The sequence below is a fragment of the Mauremys mutica genome, chromosome 9, assembly GCF_020497125.1.
Source record: "Mauremys mutica isolate MM-2020 ecotype Southern chromosome 9, ASM2049712v1, whole genome shotgun sequence".
Taxonomy (NCBI): domain Eukaryota; kingdom Metazoa; phylum Chordata; order Testudines; family Geoemydidae; genus Mauremys; species Mauremys mutica.
The window spans coordinates 102,199,111-102,221,105 of record NC_059080.1 but is presented as its reverse complement, the minus strand read 5'-3'; the positions used below and the strand labels follow the sequence as shown (position 1 = coordinate 102,221,105).

The 21,995-nt window shown below is 49.8% G+C and overlaps 1 protein-coding gene across 3 annotated transcripts in view; it reads right to left on the bottom strand.

Annotated features, from left to right (window-relative positions):
* Positions 1-21,995, bottom strand: part of CCDC50 (coiled-coil domain containing 50) — a 55,717-nt gene that overhangs the window by 15,081 nt on the left and 18,641 nt on the right. For all 3 annotated transcript variants that reach the window (XM_045030058.1, XM_045030057.1, XM_045030059.1), the window contains exons 2-5: positions 13,933-13,995; positions 12,749-12,878; positions 7,939-8,029; positions 862-979 (exon numbers count right to left, since the gene is read on the bottom strand). In XM_045030058.1, coding sequence (XP_044885993.1) covers positions 862-979; positions 7,939-8,029; positions 12,749-12,878; positions 13,933-13,995 — 402 coding nt within the window. The remainder of the gene's footprint in view (positions 1-861; positions 980-7,938; positions 8,030-12,748; positions 12,879-13,932; positions 13,996-21,995) is intronic.

Here is a 21,995-nt window from a genome sequence, read left to right as displayed (position 1 = left end):
AGGACAGATGAAATATTTAATAATCGGACACAGATCTTAAGGTCATAAATCAGAGGTCTGCTCTTCAACTGTGCAATTCCTGAATCAAAAAATGGCAAATCCTTTCCCAACACACATTTTCAGGAGGAAGAACGTCAGAAAGAACCGCCACCAGCAAATAGAGCAATTTTCATGCTGTTCAATTATTAAACACCCCGATTCTCTCCTGACCTGGAGGGAGGTTGTGTTTGATCATAAAAGCAGGTCCCCAAGGAAAAAACAGCCCTGCAGATTACATCCTTTCCATGATTAACAGACCAGAGTGATAATCCTGGTGAAGATGTTCTTTGGAGACCCTCCTGTTTTTCAGTAAGTCATACCAGTTGAATATGCTGGTTCTAATGCTGGATACATACCTGATAGGAATTGTTTGAAAGGCCACTCCATAGAACAGATATTCATTACACACTTATACTGCTGTGGGTATTTCAGATGACCACACAAATAAAAAATGGAAACACTGTCCTTAAAATCGTAGTGTCTAAATTACCTTAAGCTTTCTTGTTAGTACACTCCATGTTAATAAATTAGACACAACTACAAGTGGGTTTTACACACATACCGTCCCCACCCTACAACCCATTTTAAATGGAGCATTAAAATAAAAATGGGGACAAGAGCTTTACCTAATCGCCTGGTTCTAGCCTAGGGCCCAATAAGTCAATGACAAAACCCCAGCAGAGGTCACTGGGTCATTAAGCAGAGCAGAAGAAATGAACTTAACCCAAAATCCCAGCTCTCCCAGCAGGAGGTCAAACTGTCTAGCTCAGGATCACCGGTGCTACAGAGCGTGTGATCCTTGCGCTAGAGAGGAAAGGTTACCTCCGTTCTCTGGGTAGTAACTGTCCTCATGAGCGGCGTGTCCCTGGGGTTCAGGGTAGTGCTTTTTACTCTTCTTTTCTTCCTGCAGCTCCTTCTGCTGTAGGATGCGGGCAATGTCCTAGAGGTGGAGGAGAGACACAGTTAGGATATTTCCTGAGAGCACTGGAAATTCTCTCTCTCCTTCACTTATCATCACCAAGGAGACGCCAAGTTGTACCTGTACCAGCTGTGGACACTTCTCCTGCTATTAGGATGAACAGAATGCTGTAAGTCACAATCCTTCGCATTTCTGAAGGCCCCCATCTAAAGATCCCAATGAACATCACAGACTGAATTCACCCTCGCAACATCCCAGGGATTAGTTCATTACCCTCAGTTTACACAAGGGAAGATGAAGGCACGGGGAGATCTAGCGACAACCTGACCCACATGCTGGCTGGTACACCCCACAGCTCTCTCTTACCAAAGGGAATGAATGAGGGGACTACACGGCTCTGTCTTCCTGTCCTTTGCTTTGGGGACAAGGGATCCTGCAGGACACCCTCTTCCCCATCATCCCCCCAGTACACAAATACGCACGCAAGGAGCGAATCAGCATTGACCATGCTATGGTGTTCTACTCCCCGCTGTGGTGTGACTATCTGAATGGGTTAATTTTAGCGACTGCCGGCAGTAAGTATTGAGGCCAGTTGTAGGTGCGCTGGCGGAGTGGTGAAGGCGTTCAGCTACAATCCTGGAGGCCGTGGGCTCGAGTCTCGCGCGTTCTGACACTGAAAGGCCGCCTCCCATTACAAAATGGGCACCGGCTCCATGGGATTAGGGCAGCCAGAGGCGGTTGGACGTGACACTGGCCATGTCGCTCCCTTGTGGATAGTCAGCTGTGAAAGTGATGTGCCTTAACCGGTCAGCCTGATAAGCCATTGGCCCAGGGAGCTTTGACTGTTGTAAGTCTGAGCAGGAGTTCGAGTACTATTCCCAGCTCTCATGCAAACTCCCTTGGTAGAGTCAGACAAGTCCCTCGATTCTCACTTTTCCCATCCGTAAAAGGTAGCCCCACCTCCCTCACATTCAAATCAGCAGGTCTCAGCCGTAGCCACATACACATCTTGCAACTGCTCCCCAAATACCCAATGGAAGCAGAGCTTGAAATGTCTATCGGAGGATTGGAACTGCCACACTGGACCTGAGCTGCGGTCCAGCAATTCCATTATGCTGCTTCAACAGTGGCCACTGCCTGATGCTTCAGGGGCAGGTGCAAGAAACTCTGAAATAGTCATCATGGAGTAACCAGCCCAGAGGTGAAGTTTCCTCCTAACCTGTTAGTTAGTGGATGCCTTATGCCTTGAAGCAGGAGGGTTTACACATCCAGTCAAAACACTTGTTTTTAAATCCTCATATCAAAATATGTCTGGAGATCTTCTCAATAGCTATCTGAATGAACAATCCTTTTTTGAATCCTACACTAAGCTCTTGGCTCAGTATCTTCTTGTGGCAGTGAGTTCCACAGGTAAATTACGAATCATGTAAACTACTATTTCTTATACTGGGTTTAAATTTGGTGCCTTTCCATTTCATTGAATCCCCTTTATTTTATAAGAATGGCTCATTAGGAGCACCCGATTCACTTTCTCCATCTACTTTGGGTTGTATATACTTCCACCCATCGCCATAGTATCTGAGTGCCTTCCACCAAACAAACAAATATCAAGAGCAATACCAGAATCCCTGTCTGACCCTTCTCCCTTTTGAGGGTCAAAGCTCTGCTTGGGTAGCTAGTTGAGTTCCCCCCCCCCTTTTTCTTTTTGTTGTTGTTCTGTTTTGGGGGGGGGGGGTAGGGAATAGAAGGGGGAATATTCCCATCCCTACAGCCTTCCTCATTTTATAGCCATTTGTCGTGCCCCCATCACTTTGGTTATGACCATGGCACCTCCCTCACTGGAGGTTTTTAAGAACAGGTTAGACAAACTCCTGTCAGGGATGCTTTAGATAATACTTAGTCCTGCCTCAGTGCAGGGGACTGGACTAGACGAGATGAGCTACTGAGGTCTCTTCCAGTCCCACGTTTCTATGATTGTATGCGGAAGGTGGGAGGTGCCCGTTCTGGCGTTTGAAGGCGATCACATGCATCGTCCAGCCCTGAAAGCCAGAATCTCCAAAGCAAGGAAGGCGAGACTGAATTTTCAAGCTTCAGGCTTTCTGGATCCACAGCGAGGCTATTAAAAATAAAACCCTTTCTCATACCCACCCACACGTCAGTGCCAAGCACCTTCCTCTTTACCTCACTGCTTTTCCTCCCACTAGCATAGTTCTGGGTTGCGTCACTGCCAAATGCGAATTGTTTATTAGCACCGGGGTTTCCAGAGTTAGGTACGAACTTGCTTCAAACTGGGTGTTAAATACAGGGACTGAGGTACGTCAAGCACAGAAATGCATCAATAGAACGGCCAAGGGCTGGCGGGAAAGAAACGGGAAAGGGATCTTTATAAGAAAGGAACAGTGCCTGGTGCAGAGGTGTTGCAGCCAGTGCTGTCCATGGAGCTCAGTGGACGGGCAGTAAGACAGCAGGGTTTGCCACTTGCCTCATCGGTTTTCCTTCATGATGATTATTGGGAGGGCGAGCCTGTAGTGCTGCGAAGCAACCGGCTGCTTGGGGGCCTGTTCTTTGGGGGACCCTCATGTTCTGCAATTCCCAGGGCAGCCTGATTTGTGGCAGAGGGATCAGGGCTGGGAGAGGAAGAGGAAAGAGGAACTCAACACTAGATTCTGGCAGCAGGACTGGTGGGAGAAGATGCTGTCTTGGGGTACTGTAAATTGAAGGCCAGGACATGGTGCGCCAAGGCTGATACAAAAACAGAAGGAACGAACTCAGCTGTCGCCAGCTAAACCATACCGTCCTCACGGCGCGGGATCGATGTCCGCGGCTCCCCATGTTGACTCCGCTACCACCATTCGGGTTGGTGGAGTTACGGAGTCGACAGGAGCGCGTTCGGGGATCGACATATCGCATCTAGATGAGACGCGATATATCGATCCCCAAGAAATCGATTGCTACCCGCCAATACGGCGGGTAGTGAAGACGTACCCAGAGAAAGCTAAAGAAAAAATAACATAAGGAATAAGTCACAAGGTCCCCCTGGAATCCAGAAAGGCTGAGAGTGAACATGGCCAGGCAGGCAGTCCTTATGGTGGGATCCAACGGGATCCCCCATTTTGGAACTGCACAGAGACGTCCCAACATCCCTGGCACAGTGAGCGGCCATTTTAGCTCCGTATCCCCAGGGTTTGAAGCCATGTTTAATGTGCTTTGAAGACAGCTTCAGGTGAGTCTGCTTTGAACACAGCCGCCCAATGGCACCCGGGACACACCATGATTTAGAGCCAGCGCAGACAAGAAGGGTTTCTCAGGAGAAAAGCACCAAGGTCCTACTCTCTCTCCATTCCATGTCCACGTCAGCGGGCAAAGACATTGATAAAGCACCACAGACCACGGTCTTCCTTGCCTCTTCTCTGAATACCCTGCCCTCGTTAGGAGACACTCCCACACCTGGAGTGAACCCGATGGGAGAGCTGAGGAGAGAATGCCAGTCTACGGGCTTCTCTGCACGGTGCGTCCGTCCGCACCAGAGGGATGGAAATTTCAGTCCACACCAGCGTATCATGCGCCAACTGGCCTGTGGACCCTGCTGGTGTGCAATAAAAGTTCCCTCGTGCAAGTGAGCACAGGAGCTACATTAGTACTATGTTAATCTAACTCCCTAGGTCTTCTCCATGCCCTAGACTGGAGCCATGAAGCAGCTGAAGGATTTTAGAAATGCCAGTCAGAGAGAGGCAATATGGATTGGTGGCTGAAGCAGACATGGTGAGTCAGAGGACCTGGCTGCTACTGACTCACTGAGATACCATGGCAAATCCCTTCTCCTCTCTGTCCCCATTTTGCAGATGAAGAAACTGAGGACAACTTCTTCCCAAAGGTGCTGTGAGGATTTTGAAGTGCTAGCAGGAAAGGCGCTATAAAAATGCAAGAGTATGGTCAGGGGCGGCTCTAGAAATTCCGCCGCCCCAAGCAGGGCGGCGCGCCGCACCGCTCGCGCCGCCCTTCCCCGGTCCCGCGGCCGGGGCAGAAGTGCCTGCGGACGGTCCCGCGGCTCCGGTGGAGCATCCGCAGGCATGCCTGCAGGAGCTCCGTCCGAGCCGCGGGACCAGCGCACCCGCCACAGTGATGCCTGCGGGAGCTCAAGCGGAGCCGCGGGAAGAGGGGACCCTCCGCAGTCATGTCTGTGGCAGGTCCGCTCGTCCCAGGGCTCCGGTGGACCTCCCGCAGGCATGACTGCGGAAGGTCCGCCGGAGCCGCCTGCCGCCCTGCCAGAACAATGCCACCCCACGCGCCTGCTTGGCGCGCTGGGGTCTGGAGCCGGCCCTGAGTATGGTGGTTATAAACACTGTTATGGTAAACATGCCGGAAACACTTCTATTTCTGCTGTGGCATTGAAGGACTTACTGCTGGGATTTAAATTCACACTTGGGATTTCCATTATTTCAGGGTTTAAAATCAGCCCTTTACGGTAATCTGCACTGTAGGGAAGGTGGGGGCACCAAGTGGCATTTACAAAAACAGCCTTTTGCCTGGTTGAGTTAACCATCACCTCTCCTCTACTGAGTACAGCAAGTCTATAAACAGATCAATTTAAGCATACTACCTATCGGGCTGGGGCAGTCCTGACCTTGTAAATCCATATAAGCTGGTTCTTAGAAAGTGGATTTTTGACCAGGCAGGCCAAGTGCTTCATTGCAAAACCCTGTGCGACAGATAGCGGCAATGCCCATAGCACAGAGCCACTGAAATCTGCACAGTCATAGCATGCTATCAGCGTGACAGGAGTTACCAGATATACTCAGTCAACAATACACCCTTGTGTACGTACAAGCATAAATAGTCTGGCCCGGCTCCAGTGACTTTATACACAAAGTCATAGTACAGCCTGCAACAGAACTACTAACTAAGACCCCATCCTGCAAGCTGATTTCCAGGAATTGATCCCTTTTACTTAGGGACATAAGACACAGGATTTTAAGGGATCTCCTGGGTAACTGAGTCCAGTCTCTTGCTAATACGGGCAGCACCATCATATAATCCTGTTCCTAAATGTCACTGGGGTTCTACCCATGTAGGTCAGCTTTCAGGATCAGGACCCAGATCTGCACAGGCTAAAGAACCCCATTATGTGGTCTGTGTCTGTTCTTCCTCTGCACATGGGGTTATGCAGTCCAATCAGGGGCGGCTCTAGGATTTCCACCGCCCCAAGCACGGCGGCACGCCGCGGGGGGCGCTCTAGCGGTCGCCGGTCCCGCGGCTCCGGTGGACCTCCCGCAGACGTGCCTGTGGATGCTCCACTGGAGCCGCGGGACCAGCGGCCCCTCCGCAGGCACGTCTGCGGGAGGTCTACCAGAGCCGTGGTCCCAGCGGACCTTCCGCAGGCATGCCTGCGGGGGGTCCGCCGGAGCCGCCCCAAGCACGCGCTTGGCGCGCTGGGGTCTGGAGCCAGCCCTGAGTCCAATCACAGAGGACCCAATTCTGCCACCCTGACTCCTGCTGAGAAGCACCTTTCTCCCCAAGAGCCCCCGTGACCCCGGTGGGATTCCAGCGGAGCCAAAATCCAGAGTGTGGAATTCTGAACTCCGCCCAATCCATGCCACGGGGACGTGTACCATAAATACACCAATACAAATACAAGCAAGGGCACTGCTTATCCAGAGCATCTAAAATAGGGCTTGGGTCTCTCTCAGTCCCTTTACCCGGAAAAAAGGCAAGAAACCCAGGCTCAACGATAGGAGCGATCGACAGCCATACGTACAGGTTAATCCAGTGTTTAGTTAATTTCACTGACGTTCAGGTAGAATAACACAATAATACTACCACCACCTAGGTCTTATCAAGCACCTTTCATCCATAAGACTTCACTATGCTGTACAAAGGAGGCCAATATTATTATCCCACTTACGATCATTTCATCAGATTGTCAACTGCTGCCCCGACTATGGCCCAGGAAGCACCTGCTGCTTTTAGCTCAGTTCTATTTGTAAAGCCGCTAGGAAGGATGTGGTCTCAGAGACAGCAGAATACACTGCCCTGGCAAAGCAAAGCGAAGGCTCTGCAGTGCTCCACTCATTGTCCAGCTAGGCAAGTTTACTGCACAAACCCTTTAGTTCGTTAATAACACTTGCTTATTTCCTGAGGGCACGTTCACACCCTCTTAGCTTTTAAGTGCGTGTCTGGTCAACTGTTGGTCACCTGTTTAGTGTCCTGAGCGGAGATGATGCTTTGGAGTCCAATGAGGCAACAAAATCAGATTCCCAGCAAGCTGACAGTCTACGTAAAGGGAGAAATTCTGATCTCTGAAGTTCTCCTAGAAACCATGCAGTGGTCAATGCCCTGTGCTATGTAACAATCCCCCAAAGAGCAAAAGCCGCTAGCTATCACTCGGCTTTTCCTTAGAGTCTTAATTCCTATTTCTATTTCCCAGAGTTAGAGGAGAGACCACACACGTTACTCTGCAGAGGAGAAGCTGTGCCTCAGAGAATCCTTTTAATAAGTAAGAGTGCTGCTCCCCGGCTGGCAAGGTAGGTTTCCCCTCGCTCTCTGGCTTCCCCGGATATATGGCCTGGAAGTTGGGCTCAGCCAAACAATTTCAGTCCAAACCCTTTGGAGAACACAGACCCTTATGGCCAGACTGTTGGCTGCACTGGAAGCAGTGCATGGACACCACCCCAGCAGGTGCTCCTGAAGGGATTATGTATCAGGCAGGCATAGCACCTCCTAGAGTGCAAGGCGACTGACACGGCTCTCGCACGCCTTGAGCACAAGGACTGATTATGCCCCATTCTTGCACAGGGGCATAAGGAGCTGCATGAATTCCCCTTGCACGGCATCTCCCCTCCTGCACATCCACAAGGAGCTGGGCATAATCCAACCCCCACCGGGCAAACACGCGCTTCAGCATTGGTTTGGCCAATGGCTGGACTATGCCTGCACGGCTTTAATAAAAACAGCCCCGCCTCCCCCGCATCTTGAACGGTTACCTCGTCTTTCTCCTCCTGTCTGCGCCGCTGCTCTGCTTCAATCACCAATTTCACCTGAATTTCCTGAGCTATCTCGCAGTCCTGCCGTTCTCTGGAAGGCAGAAGGAGGAAGAGGTTACACGCAGCAAACACCATGGACATCAGCCAGACTGCAGAGCCAGAGGAGGAGAAAGGTGCAACGGACTCTAGGACCAGCATTATTATTTATTCTTTGTACTGGGGCTTCTATCGTGCCAGGAAACACAGAACAAAGATATAGGATGTCGGCTTTTTGGGCCGGGGATTAAGTGCAAGACACAAGACAGCCAGCCGGGGGAGTGCCAGGGAACAAGGGACAGCATTGGTTGGCAGGAGAGGCAGTGGTCCCCAGCACACCAACCATCGTCAAGTTTTTTTGCAGGCATCATGGTGAAGGAGAGTTTTATGGGAGGAGGATGAAGCTGCTTTGTGGATGTTTTTGGGGGGGGGCTCCTCCCAAGCAGGAGGGGCTGCACGGAAGAAAGCATGAAGACATAACGGCTGGTCAGTAGAGTCAGGCAGCACGGGGTGCTCATAGGAGAGCATCGACTGCAAAAGAGAGAGGCTAGCCAGGGCAGGGCCTTGAAAGCGACAAGTGGCTTGTTTGCTGCTGTAAAGAACGGGGAGCCAGCGGAGGGGTGACAGGGTGAGAGTTGCAGGTTAGGAAAATGATCTTTGCAGCAGCAGCAGCATTCTGAATGGACGCGAGCGAGACTAGAGTGCATTTCTCAAGGCCAGAGAGAAGGATGTTGCAGCAGCGGAGGTGCAAGATGACGAGCGCCTGGACAAGAGTTTTAGCTGAACGGATGGCTAGAAAAGGTCACATCTTACAGACGTTCGTGCCGATTCTTTCTGTGTGATTTGGACAGAGCGTGGACGCGAGGACCTAGAGAGAGATCCGAGTCGAAGAGGACATTGTGGGGTGGTGGTGCTGGCCACAGTGATGGAGAAAGGAGGCAGCAGAAAGGGTTTGGCAGAGGGGCACAGATATTGGGGCTCGGTTTTAGCCATGTTCAACTTGAGCTGGCAGCTAGACATCCCCAACAGGAAGTCAGAGAGAAACAGGCTGAGATTTCAGTTTGGACTGAACGAGACAAGTCTGCAGCAGGCAGGCAGATCTGCAAGTTATCCGCTCAGAGATGGTAGTTGAGTTTGTGTTTGCAGATGAGGTTATCCAGAGATCTAGTGTAGAGGGAGAAGAGAAGGAGATGAAAGACAGAACCTAAATCACTAAGAAAGAATTTTAAACCTCGTTGATTTTCCATTGTTACTGAGGTTTGCGTCTCTCTGCATTTAACTCAGCTCAGGCAGTGATTTTGAGATGTCCATGCAAGAACATACTTTAAAATGTTCCCCCTTCTGAGGAAATCGGAGGGAATTCAGCATCTTTATTGGAATTTTGAACGTGCACCTATTTTTTCCTAGCTTCCCTCCCCTTCCCTGCCTCTCGTGGTTGAAGCCAAGATCCTTCTAGCTGAAAGGATTGGGCAGGACTATCTCCAGGTCCCAACAATTCCACTTTCTAACTGGAGGTGCTGCTTCCCTTTTTCCGGTCACTTCAGTGCTGTGTGCTTCCTACACAATGTGAAGTCTTTAAATCATGATTTGAGGACTTCAATACCTCTGCCAGAGGTTATAGGTCTATTGTAGGAGTGGGTGGGTCTGATTCTGTGACCTGCACTGGGCAGGAGGTCAGACTAGATGATCATGATCAGGGGCGGCTCTAGGTATTTTGCCGCCCCAAGCACGGCAGTCAGGTTGCCTTCGGCGGCTTGCCTGCGGGAGGTCGCCGGTCCCGCGGATTCGGCAGCGTGCCTGCGGGAGGTCCGCCGAAGCCGCGGGACCAGTGGACCCTCCACAGGCATGCCGCCACAGGCAACCTGCCTGCTGCCCTCGCGGCGACCGGCAGAGGGCCCCCCCGTGGCTTGCCGCCCCAAGCACACGCTTGGCGTGCTGGTGCCTGGAGCCGCCCCTGATCATGATGGTCCCTTCTGGCCTTAAAGTCTATGAGTGAGACTAGCCTGATACAATGCACTTGTGTGTCTGGTCACCTTCACTTTCCAGTTCTCCTGCACTAGCAACATTTGAATTCACAACTGAGTGGGTGTGAAACTTTCCTTCCGGAGCCCTCAAATGCAGGTGAACTCACCCTGCTCCAAGCATGGACCATGGTTTGGTCTTGGGCAAACCTGATCTAAGCAGGGATTTGCAGTGTCAGGTGAATCCCATGCAAATCCGCTGCCCAACAGACTACAACTGTAGTTGGGAGGTGGGTGGGGGGAGAAAGAGGGGAGTGTGTCTCTCTCTCTCTCACTCACTAACATTCTGGGTCCTTTAGGACCAGAAACTCAGTGAAACCTCAGAGAACATGGCACAGATCCAGGAAGAGTAAACCTAAAGGGTCAGATCCTGAGAGGTACCGAGCGCCTGCAATCCCCCTTGACGTCTGTGAGCAGAGCTGAGGGGCTCCATTCACCAATGCCAGGCAATCGGCTAAATGTGAAAAACACCCCTTCCCGCAGATGGCTAAGAGACTGCGGCCCAGCTAATCTTTTCCCCGAGCACGGGAGGCAAAGTCACTGCCTCTCTATTCACAGCACTGTCTAGCGTGCTTGGCTGTGTGGGAATGAAAAAAAAAATTACACAGAAGCCAAAGCGTTTTCATGCTCCTGTTGAGTCTCTTGGAATGCAATAGACTCAGCTGTTTTTTAACCACTGAATTGCACCGATGGGTTATACTTTCTCTTTCACTGTTTGGCTGGTAATAACTGGGAACTTGGTTTAATTGCTTGACGGCGGCATGTCTTAAAACTTTTAATGTAGTGAAGAGGTTTCTATTTTAATTTAAGTGAACTTCAGCCCCCTACAAGTCAAATGGAAGCAGCAGGTGCCAGCACCTCCAGACATCACTGTCCTTCATCCCCAAATAGCCAGACCCACTGGGCTTTGTTCTCAAAAATGTTTCATGGGTCTATGCTCCACTTTCACTGCATTACTTTAAAAAAATCTGTTTAATGAAAATACTTCTGTTCATATTAGCTCTGGCAAATAACTGGAGCAGGGTAGTGTGGCACAAAGAGAAAGGGTAGGAAGAGAGAAATTAAATTTAAAATGGTCCCTTTAACAGATGCTTTGTGGGATTGGGAGCAATCCCGTGAAAAGCAAAATTACATGCCAGCTCAGGTTGTGCACACGTGCGCGCGTGCATGCCTATCAGCTTTGGTGGTATCAGGACAGGCAGGATGTGCAGGTTACTCAACCACATTTAGGAAGAGCTCTTAGAACTAATATAAAAGAAGACCTGATTCCTCATTAAAAACTCGAAACAAACAAAAAAAAAATCCATTTCCAAGTGTTTCTGTCCTTGCATTTATCTTCCCAAGTTCTTCCTAACTTTGGAAATCTAGGATTTAAAAAAGCCTCAGAAAGCTAGGATGTTAAGATATTGATTTCTTAAGAGACTGTCCGCTCCTGCGTCCTTACTCTCCAATCCTCTTCCAATGGGAAATCCTCCTGGTTTAGCTGGGGTGGTGAAGTCATTCTCTAGACAAGGCTCCATGCTCACAGGCAGGAAAGAGGCAGCAGGAGCTGACAGAGGATTAAGAACGCGAGATCCAGTTGCACATCCATAACATCCCCAGCCTTGCACATCTCCTCTTACAGAGAGGCTAGAGTACACAGGAGCGGAACTGCTGCTAACATGATGCTTTTCCAACCTTTAGCAGGAAGCTGCAGCCGTTCTGCCAGCAGAGCAGCTTGCTGGGTTAGCAATTCCCATTGTTCAGGGTCTCAACAGCATCAAAACCTGCTGAGAAGTGGGGCTAGTCAGCAAATGATGATGTTCGCTGTAGACTGTAATATGAACCTTGTGCGCACACACGCTCATGCAATTTACATGGTCAGAGTAGATAGCTGCTAGAAAGATAAGCATGTCTTTTATATACATACGTTCACTCTTCCTTCTCGTCTATTCAGCCAAAGTGATTTAGGGACATCAAAACCGACAGGGTGAACAGGGAGTTAAATGATTAGGTCAGAGTGATTTATGTTTGTCCAGGCACAAAGTGAAACCCTTACTTTCCTCTGAGAGATTTTTATCTAAGATTAAGGAAAATAAGAGGAAAAAAAAAATCAAGTCTCTACGGGAGAGGACGAGTCTGCTCTGAAACATGCTGCATCACAAACGGCGTCTGCCTCCACAAACTCCTAACAACCTGAAGGCCTAGTACAGAGGGAGCAAAGTCAGAAGATACACAGCTACCTACACTACTCAGCAGCACAAACACTCACGATGGGAACAAGCCGATAGCTGCAAATCTTATAACAGGGGGATTCATCACAATACATGGCATTTTTGTAGCACTTTATATGCTCAAAGCTATGCCAAACATCCGCCAGCGGTGACGGGGGTGGCTCAGTTTTCCTCACTTCACAGACAGGCCAAATGAGACAAAGGAAAATGACCTGCCCGAGACCAGGAGGTGAATCAGTTGGCAGAGCCAATATTAGAACCCACAACCAGAGCTGGGTGACATTTTTCAGCCGGAAAACGTTTTTCGACCATAAAAAGCAGATCCGAGTCGACTTACCATGTTGCCCGCCATAAGCTATGGATCCAGTTAGCGTTTACAGACATTGATTTGTATTCCGTACAGGGGAGAGAGAAACAGGAGCACAAGAAGAGCTCCTGGCATGGACTCTGTTTGCTAACGATCAGCTGAAAGCAGAGCAGCAGCTCGGAGGGCAGCGACCCAGTGAAACAAGCGCTTGCGCGACTCCACCCCGCACTCACATGTCTTTGTAGCGCTTCTGGATTTGGGCTCGCGCTTTCAGATCCTCCTCCTCCTGCAGCTGCTTGGCCACCAGCAGGTCATGTTGCACCAGGCGGTTGCGCTGAACGTTTGTTGCCAAGTGATGTTCAACTGGAAAGAAATGGAAGAGGAACGTCAGTATCAACATCGGTACATAAATGGGCCAGCGAGCTTCAAAGAGAGTGCGCTTTGCATCAGGGAAATGCCAGGCAGCACCTGAAATGACGGGAGACGTTCTCCCGTGGGCGTAGGTAAATCACCTCCTCCAGAGGTTGTAGCTAGGTCAACGGAAGAATCCCATCCGGCTATACCGAGGGTTCAGTTGGCTTAACTATGTCGCTCAGGTGTGTGGGTTGATGTAACTTATTAGCATAGACCCGGCCTAAGTAAAGGGAAGCAGGTTTTGAACTGGGACAGTCTCAATTAGTTACAGTGACTTTTTACCATATTGAAGCTCAACACAATCCTGATTAGATTAACTTCTTCATTTTCACTACAGAAGAAATTGTAAATAGCCATCAAGTGATTGGCTCGCTAAAGTCATTCCTGCCCCAAAGTCAGAGCCACAATGAGCGACTAAGTAACAGATAAAGCAACTGGACAGTGTCAAAGTAAAGATAATGACCAAGGTTTTCAGGCCCCAACCTGAGACATCTTAAAGAGGCCTGATTTTCAAAGGGCAGGTGCTCAACACGTCTGAAAATCAGACTCCTGTAAGGTGCCTCAGGCTGGGCACCTACAACTTGAGGCTTCTGAAATCTTTAGGCACTTTTGAAAATCTGGGCCAATATTTTAAAAATGAAAACACACCACTGGTGTAAAGTTTTTACCAGAACCACCTTAAAGAGATTGAGGCCCAAAGAGATCACTTCACCCACCACTCAAATGCAGCCATCGCTGGGGTTTAGCATGCCAACTGTTTAACAGTGCGCAGCAACTGGTAAAGGTAGGAAAATAATCTGATTCCAATTCAAAGGAGAGTTGTTGTTAGCAACACGGCTATCGCAAGGGGACAGAACACCCAACAGCAAAACATTTAAATCCCTTATAGAAAACCCACCGCTGCTCCAGTGACTTTTCTGCCCTCTTTGCTTCCCTGTCTCTGCACTTTGGACCCTACTGGGACAGAGTCAGTGCAAACCGAGCGCAAGCGACAGACACTTACTCTCCTGCTCCTGCAGGCTGTGAGCGAGGGTGTGATCCTCCAGCACGGCGAAGTCTCGGCACACTGCATGGGGGAAGGAGAGCGGCAGCGGGTCAATGCCAGGAACACAAAGGGTCCAGGCGCATGGGAAAGTCAAACAGTTGCGGATCAGTCGGACAGAATCTACCCCCCACCTTCTGCTGGGCTCTGGGGTGAGCTTTCCTTTCCCACTCAGTGAGTAGCTTTAGCATGTACTTCCTTCTCCTGTTCTCACCTTCAGCCTCGATCCACTGCCCTGCCTGCATCTCTGCTCACGTTTCTTAGGACATCCTGCCCTGCCCATGCTTTCAACACAGCCAGCTCCAAGCATTCGAGAACCAGGAGACAGATGCAAAAAAAAGGGGAGATTCATCATGCTCTTTGTACTGGTCTTTTGGGGGGTCACGTGTGCAAACTTGTTCTTTGCAACCATGTGCTAAAAATTGAGATTCTGTTGCATTCACTTAACTTCAGCTTCCAAAGGTTTAAGACAAACAACGAACACGCGAGACTCACCATAAAATCACGAGAGCTGTCAACACTGTGCAGTGTTGCCAGCGCTCAGGATTTTGTCATGACTCATGATAATTAATGTTTTATTTAAAGACCCAGCTCCTGGAGTCAAGTGGATAGGTCAGAGGTGAGCAAACTATGGCCCGGGATCATCCTGCCCGGCCCCTGAGCTCCCGGGCAGGGAGGCTAGACCCCGGCCCCTCCCCTGCTGTCCCCACTCCCCCCGCAGCCTCAGCTTGCCGTGCTCAGGGCGGCGGGGCTGAAAGCTCCCGCTAGGTGGCACAGCTGCCAGTCTTGCTGCTCTGAGCAGCATGGTAAGAGGGTGGGGGGGGGCTGGATAAGGAGTAGGGAGTCCCAGGGGGCAGTCAGGGGACAGGGAACGGCGGGGGGGTGGGGGGTGGATAGGGAGTGGTGTCCCAGGGGGCGGTTAGCAGCAGGGGGTCCCGGGAAGGGGCGGTCAAGGGACAGGGGGATTGGATGGGTGGGGGGCTCTGAGGGGGGCAGGGGCCAGGCTGTTTGGGGAGGCACAGCCTTCCCTACCCGGCCCTCCATACAGTTTTGGAACCCCAATGTGGCCCTCGGGCCAAAAAGTTTGCCCACCCCTGGGATACGCGGTGATTTCAGCCTGGTTTCTTAAATAAAAAGCAAGCGCCACAGCCATAAAGGCTAGAAAAAAAAGCTTCAGACTGTGACCCGCGGGCACCCTAAAGGCTCGAGAAGCAGAAGGCAAATAAACACCAAATCTATTATTTTCGCAGGATCTTGTGATTTTTAAAGCCAATCCCATGATTTTTGTGAGCCTCGCTTATGGTTTTTGAACATTTGGGGTTGGCACTACTGTCTCAGGCCCCTCCCTGCTTTGCCACCCTGAACTGCGGAGTCAGACCAAGCTGAGTAGGGTGGGACTTGATCTAGGGTTTGAATTTTTTCCCAATTCCCACCCAACCCAAGTTCTTGGGACTTTTTTTTTTTTTTTGGAGGGGGGGGTAGCTTCAAACGATTTGATCTGAAAACTAAATGAAATTACAAGTACATTTTACTTTTTGTTTACGTCTCTCTCGGACAGGCCGATTTCAGCACTCGTGTGTGCGGCATGTGCCTGATTTACGTGGAAATGTACAAGGAGTTAGGTCAGGCTACTGTCCACCGGCGGTGACTCCTTGGAACTGACGAGGTGGGGTCCAACCACGTGGCATTATTCGATTTATTTTCGCTCAGTGCCCCAGAGGAGGGCAGTAAACAGTAACAATGAACAGCCCTCTCAAAGCCAGTGAGAATACGCTCTTCCTACACACTCAGTGTCAACAGATCTTTCCTATTGTAGCATGCCATTGATCCTTCTGCCTGTGAGCAAGAATCTCCATAATTGGAGTATCTAAAATCCCCTTTGCACAGACATCTCAGACCACACCTGCACCTATGTGGTATGACGGATTTATACTGAAAGGGTTGGAGCCAGGCAGGGCCGGCCTTAGGGGTGGGTCACCTGGGTGATTGCCCGGGGCGTGGGTAATCTAGGGGGCGCGGTGCGCACTGCCAGTGCAGAATCAGAAACTGCTCCCGGCTGGCAGCAGAGCGCCGTGGGGAGGGGTCAGATTTCTCCCTGCTCCCTCCCAGACGAGGAACATGGGGAGGGGGAGCACTGATGCACTGATACTGCTCAACCCCCCCTCCCCGCCTCGAGTTTCTCCATGTCTCCCAGGGGTGCAGGGGTTAGGGATGAAGGGTTGAGGACGCGGGGAACCAGGGGAGCCCACAGGGGCTAGGAGCGCTAAAATACAAGTTCACCCAGAGCATCATTTTCCCTAAGGCCGGCCCTGTCTGGCTCCAACTCTCCAGCCCTGTGACAAGGTTTGTTGGTTTGTTTACAAAAACTCAACATTTTCTGTGGAAAAAACTGACAGAAAACGGGGGGGGGGGGAGAGTGAAGGGGTGGGGGGTGGGCTTTATAAGATTTCAGCAGGAAAAAACACAACCCATTTTCCAACCCGCTGTACTCAGCACCTGAAGGATCAGGCCTAGGAGCGCGGGCTCCCATGGAAAACAGCAGCAAAACTTTCAGTAAGTGCAGGATCAGGTCCTTAGCACAAGAATAAGGGAGCTCTCAGTATAAATTCTTAAAAAAGGAACTGAGAATGGCCTGGAGACAAACTAAACAGGAAGAGGTTCACGCCGCCTCCCTCCGGCTCCAGTCTGGGAGGAACATGTTTTGCATGTCACAGCTTTGGAAATGCCTGACATTTTCACACTTCGAATTTCAAAGGGATGCTATTTCCACACCATGGGAAAACACTAGGGTTTATTTTTAACTTGTTATGCTAGCCAGCAGAGTAGTAACACACTCTCTTTCTCTCATACACACACACTTCAGTCTCTCCATAGTATGCATGTGCCAACATCTGTATGAACTGAAAATAAACTGTGACTTGTGCCCCAACCATGCAAAACATGGGCCCAATCCTGCAGGTCTTCCATGCACTGGGTTTCTATCCAGCTTAGTGGGAGTTACATGCAGGACATCTTGCAAAAATCAAGAATTAGATAATTCTAGTACTTTGATTTTTCTGACAGGCCAACGCGATGGATAGTAAGACGCAGAAGAGGAATCTTATATTTATATAGTGCTACCATTCCAAGGAATCATAACTTTAGCTGGGTAAAACATTTTCAGTGAATAGTAAATTTTCCAGAAGACATTTTTCAGGGCACCGAAACTATACAGAATTCTATCCAAATGTATGAGAAAGTTTCAGATGAAAAAAGAACAAAAATATCTAAATGGCTGAAACATAACATTTAAGTAGGAAAAATTTTGATTTTCGTTATGAAACTTAGCTCAATTTAAAGGATGCAAAATACCCGAACACAAAATGTAAAACTGAAAAGCAGCGTGTCATTTGGGATTGAACAAAAACATTTTGTTAGATCAAAAGGGTGAGCTAGCCCCCCCAGAAAAATCAGTTTTGGTTTTAACCAAATTATTTTTCATTTCATCCTCTGAACTGAAAAAAGTCAAATATTCACACAGCAATAATCACAGCAAACTTTCTGAACTTTTAAGTCTGAACCGCTTCGCCCGACACTGAAATGCTGTCACTTCCCGGGTGGAAGTGGCCACTGTTTTACGGAGGAGAGCAACAGTTCAGAATAGTTTTGAAGAGGAAGTGGTACACACCTAATACCACAAGGGGACAGGAATAGCTTGGCTGGTTGTTTCATCTGTAAGACAAATCCAGTCAGTGGTGCTAGAACAACGGGTGCTTCTGCACCCCTGGCGTGAAGTAGTAACAACAAACATCAAATACAGAGTGGCCTTTGGATCAGGCCTTGAATAAGAGTGAGAGTCAGGTGGCGAGGACAAGGGTTACTGCAGTAAGATCCCACTGTGACTCACTTTAAATGCATTCCACTCTGGATGATTCAATTATGGATTTTTTTTATAGCAGTAACAAAAATTAAGGAAGATGATACAAAACACTGACTAATGTTAACTACCCACAGGAAACAAGGTCATGTATAAACAAACAAAATCTTTCTCTAGCTTCTCAGTTGGCCAGCTGATTGCAAAAAGCACAGTACAATCCTGACTGGCAACGGATGCGCAGGGGAGGCCCAGGACTGGAATAGCAGGGGCTGTGTGTGTAGGAGGAAGCGAACCCAGCAGAAATCTGTCAGCCCAGTCCCTCATTTTCATATGCACTAAATATACATTAAATTCACAAACATCTGCAAAGCAGTGATCCTGCCCTGCACTTACTGCAGCACGGAACCATCTACCAGAGGATTTCCAAGCACTTCACAAACACTAGAGAAATGAGCCACATCACTCTAGTCTACTCATTACACAATTGGGTAAATTATTTAGTCTGCAGAAGAGAAAAGAGTGAGGGGGGATTTGATAGCTGTACCTGAAAGGGGGTTCCAAAGAGGATGGATCTAGACTGTTCTCAGTGGTACCAGATGACAGAACAAGGAGCAATGGTCTCAAGTTGCAGTGGGGGAGGTTTAGGTTGGATATTAGGAAAAACTCTCTCACTAGGAGGGTGGTGAAGCACTGGAATGGGTTACCTAGGGAGGTGGTGGAATCTCCTTCCTTAGAGCTTTTTAAGGCCCGGCTTGACAAAGCCCTGGCTGGGATGATTTAGTTGGGGTTGGTCCTGCTTTGAGCAGGGGGTGGGACTAGATGACCTCCTGAGGTCCCTTCCAACCCTGATATTCTATGAAATCAAGAGACAGAACAAATAAACAGGCCCGAGTCTTTAGTCCTATGCTCTATAGATCCTTATACCACACTCCTCACCGTAAGCAGTGCTGCCAACTCTCATGATAATTAGTATTTTCCTTAAAGCCCCAGCTCCTGGAGTCAAGTAGATATGTGATGATTTCAGCACAGTTTCTTACTTTTTAAGTTTCTAGCCCTCGTGGTTGTGGAGAAAGCTTCAAAATGTGACCCCAGTGCACTCTACAGGATCAAAAAGCAGAAGGCAAATAACAAGAACACCAAATCTATTATTATTACATAATCTCACGATTTTAGGTGAGCCTGACTCTTGAACATTTGGGGCTGGCAACCCTGCCATAGTATCGGAGAGTTTTCCCATAGCACAGTGAGCAATGCAACTCTCAACCTCTCCCCAGGGGAGTCTTTTGTTTTGGATTTTATTTTAAATCAATCTCTCACTCACACCACTATGTGTTTCTGTTAGAGAAGGTAAGTCGAAGAAATGCACCTTGCACTGGGAGCCGAGGGTGGTGAGATTTGCAGGATGGCCTTATTTTGGGTGGGGGGGAGGGAGGGTGGAGTTGGTCCACAGGCTGGGAGTGGCTCCTGAGAAAAAACTCTCCCCCCTGCATGGATGACTTTTATCCTTACTGTGGAACAGAGGTCGGCAGCTTTCAGAAGTGATGTGCCAAGTCTTCATTTAGTTACTGGCACGCGAGACCTTAAATTAGAGTAATACATTTTAACGTTTTTAGAAGGTCTTTTTCTCTAAGTCTATAATATATAACTGAACTATTGTTGTATATAAAGTAAATAAGGTTTTTAAAACGTTTAAGAAGCTTCATTTAAAATTAAATTAAAATGCAGAGTCCCCCAGACCGGTGGCGAGGACCTGGGCAGTGTGAGTGCCACTGAAAATCACATCTGCCATAGGTTGCCTGCCCCTGCTGTAGAAAGTTCCATTGTGCCAGAGGAATGAAATTGTTGACCACAGCTTTAGTTGATCTTTTGTACACCCTGGGCCTAGGCCAGGGGTGACAGATTCTTCTTAAAAGTGGGGGGACCACAAGGCCCCGTCCCCTCCATGGCCCTGTCCCCTCCCTTCTCTTCTCCCCACAAGCCCTGACCCCAGCCAAGATTGAAGCTGTAGCCCGGCCTGGAGAGGAGGGGCCCGAAAGCAGCCCTGGCCCATGTCCCCAGACCCCCCACCCATTGCAGGCAGACAGTCCACAGCTCCCCACGCTGCTCTTACCCCAACCGGGTTCTGGTTCCGGCCTGGCAGCGAAGCCTCAGGAGCCAACGAGCCAGAGTTGGGTCGGGGTAAGAGCCACCCAAGGCAGCTGTGGGGAGACATGGACCCTTCACCTGCCCTGGGCAGGGACACAGGCCAGGGACTGTTCTCAGACACCCCCCCCCACCTCGGGCAGGTGTGGGGTTTGCGGCTCCCCACAGCTGCCTGGGCTCCCTGGCCCAGCTCCAGCTTCCAGCCTGGCTGGGGGGCAGGGCCGAGGGGGGATGAGGAGGGGAAGAGGGCCAGCCCCATCCCCTTTCACAAGACAGAGGCCATGGCCCCCTGACCTAGGCCATGGAGTACTTGGAAGATAAAGACAGAGACCCTGAACTTGACTCACTATTCTTGGAGAGGCCAGTGTGAAGAGCAGAAGGCAGGTGTGATGTGCTCACAGTAGCTTGTGTTGCTGGGGAGAAGCACTGCAGCCCTCTGTACCTCTTGGAGTACCTCCCAAGCGTTAACAGCCGGTCACTGAGCACAGCTTTCCGAAGTAAGCCATGCATGCCAGGAGGAGAGCGACAGACAGCCTTGTACAATGGCCTTGTATTTGCTCAAGCAAGCATTTGGACTCATTCTTGCAGCACTGAAGAATCCACTTGGCCATAGATGCAACGCGCTTATCTGCTCTGACCGCTCGGGTACAGCTCTCCCTCTGGGCGGCCAAAGCTGCTGGCTGCACCCGAGGAACCCTTTTGCCATCATCAGACACCAGCCGGGGTTGGAGGCTGCTGTAACTTTATTGCCAAGGTCCCGTTGTTCTGAGAACGACGTGGAAAGTAAGACGGAAGGACGAGTACTACTGATGGGCCAGACGCTGAACAGCTGTGACTCCCACTGAAGCTAGGAAGAACTGCAGGTGCACAGCACCCATCAGGATTTGGCCCTGTGTTACAGGAAAGACGTCAATATGACAGCAACGGTCAATAGGCTCAAGAAAACCCGCACAGCCCTCGCTATGGGCACGCGTCATGTTTTGGGGCAAATAGAAGTGACTAGTTCCCTGCACTGGTCTCAGTCCACGCCCGGCCCTTTGAAATTAAGCTCCTCAACCTCAGCCTGTGCAACTAAATCTATATGCAATACCCTCATGGCTACATTTGAGGTGTGCTGCAACGGGGCACAGAGTTCTAGCTGAGATGGCGTGACCCAAAGGGGAATGAAGAAGCTCACTCCTCCATCTCCGCAAACAAACCGAAATCAAAGAAATTCCATGTCCTTACGTTACATGCATTAAGAAAGAAAACAGATTAATGCATATTCCATATCATGAATTAACTGGACTTCACCTCTTGAGGCCCACCCTGGGGGGTATCAGACAGTCATAGAAGCAGCAGGGACACAAGCAGAGATGCTCTAACTGGCAAGTTTGTGTTATGCTTTGTCGGACAACAGGTTTACTCTCCTGCAATAAGCTGGCTTTGCCACAGCAGGGGGCCAGGCCATGCTAAACACTTCCCACCCAGCTGGGAGAGACAGAGAGGCCAGCGTAGGACTCTCAGATGCTCCCTTTAGCTCCCACAGCGGCAGGAAGTGTCTTCACGGGAGAGACCTCCAGAGACGCTGCTGGAACAGGCAGCAGGATGCCACCTCCACAAAGGACAAAGCAAAGGTGCTCAGGATGAATCCGCCCTGCAGCAAGGGTCACACACCTAGGCCCCAAGTAGCGGGGTGAATGAAACCCTCAACGCTGAGACCCTCCTGAAACTGGACACATTGCACAGCGCCTGCGGTTTACTACCCCGGCCCTGGAGTCACCGCTGAGATCCCAGCCTGCCAAAGGGCAGAGACAAACCAAAGGCATGAAACACGTCCCAACGTAAAGGACACTTCAGCATTTGTAGCTTTTCTCTATTACCTCATCTTCTTAAGTCAGCACTTCCAACGCCAGTTCGCAGCAGAGAAAGTGAGAACTACAGAGTCAGCAGGAGGCACCAGCAAATTGAGGTCTACCTATTATTTATTTATATAAACACAACAAAGAAAGAGCAGAAGTAAAGTGCGGGGGAGAGCACACTGTGT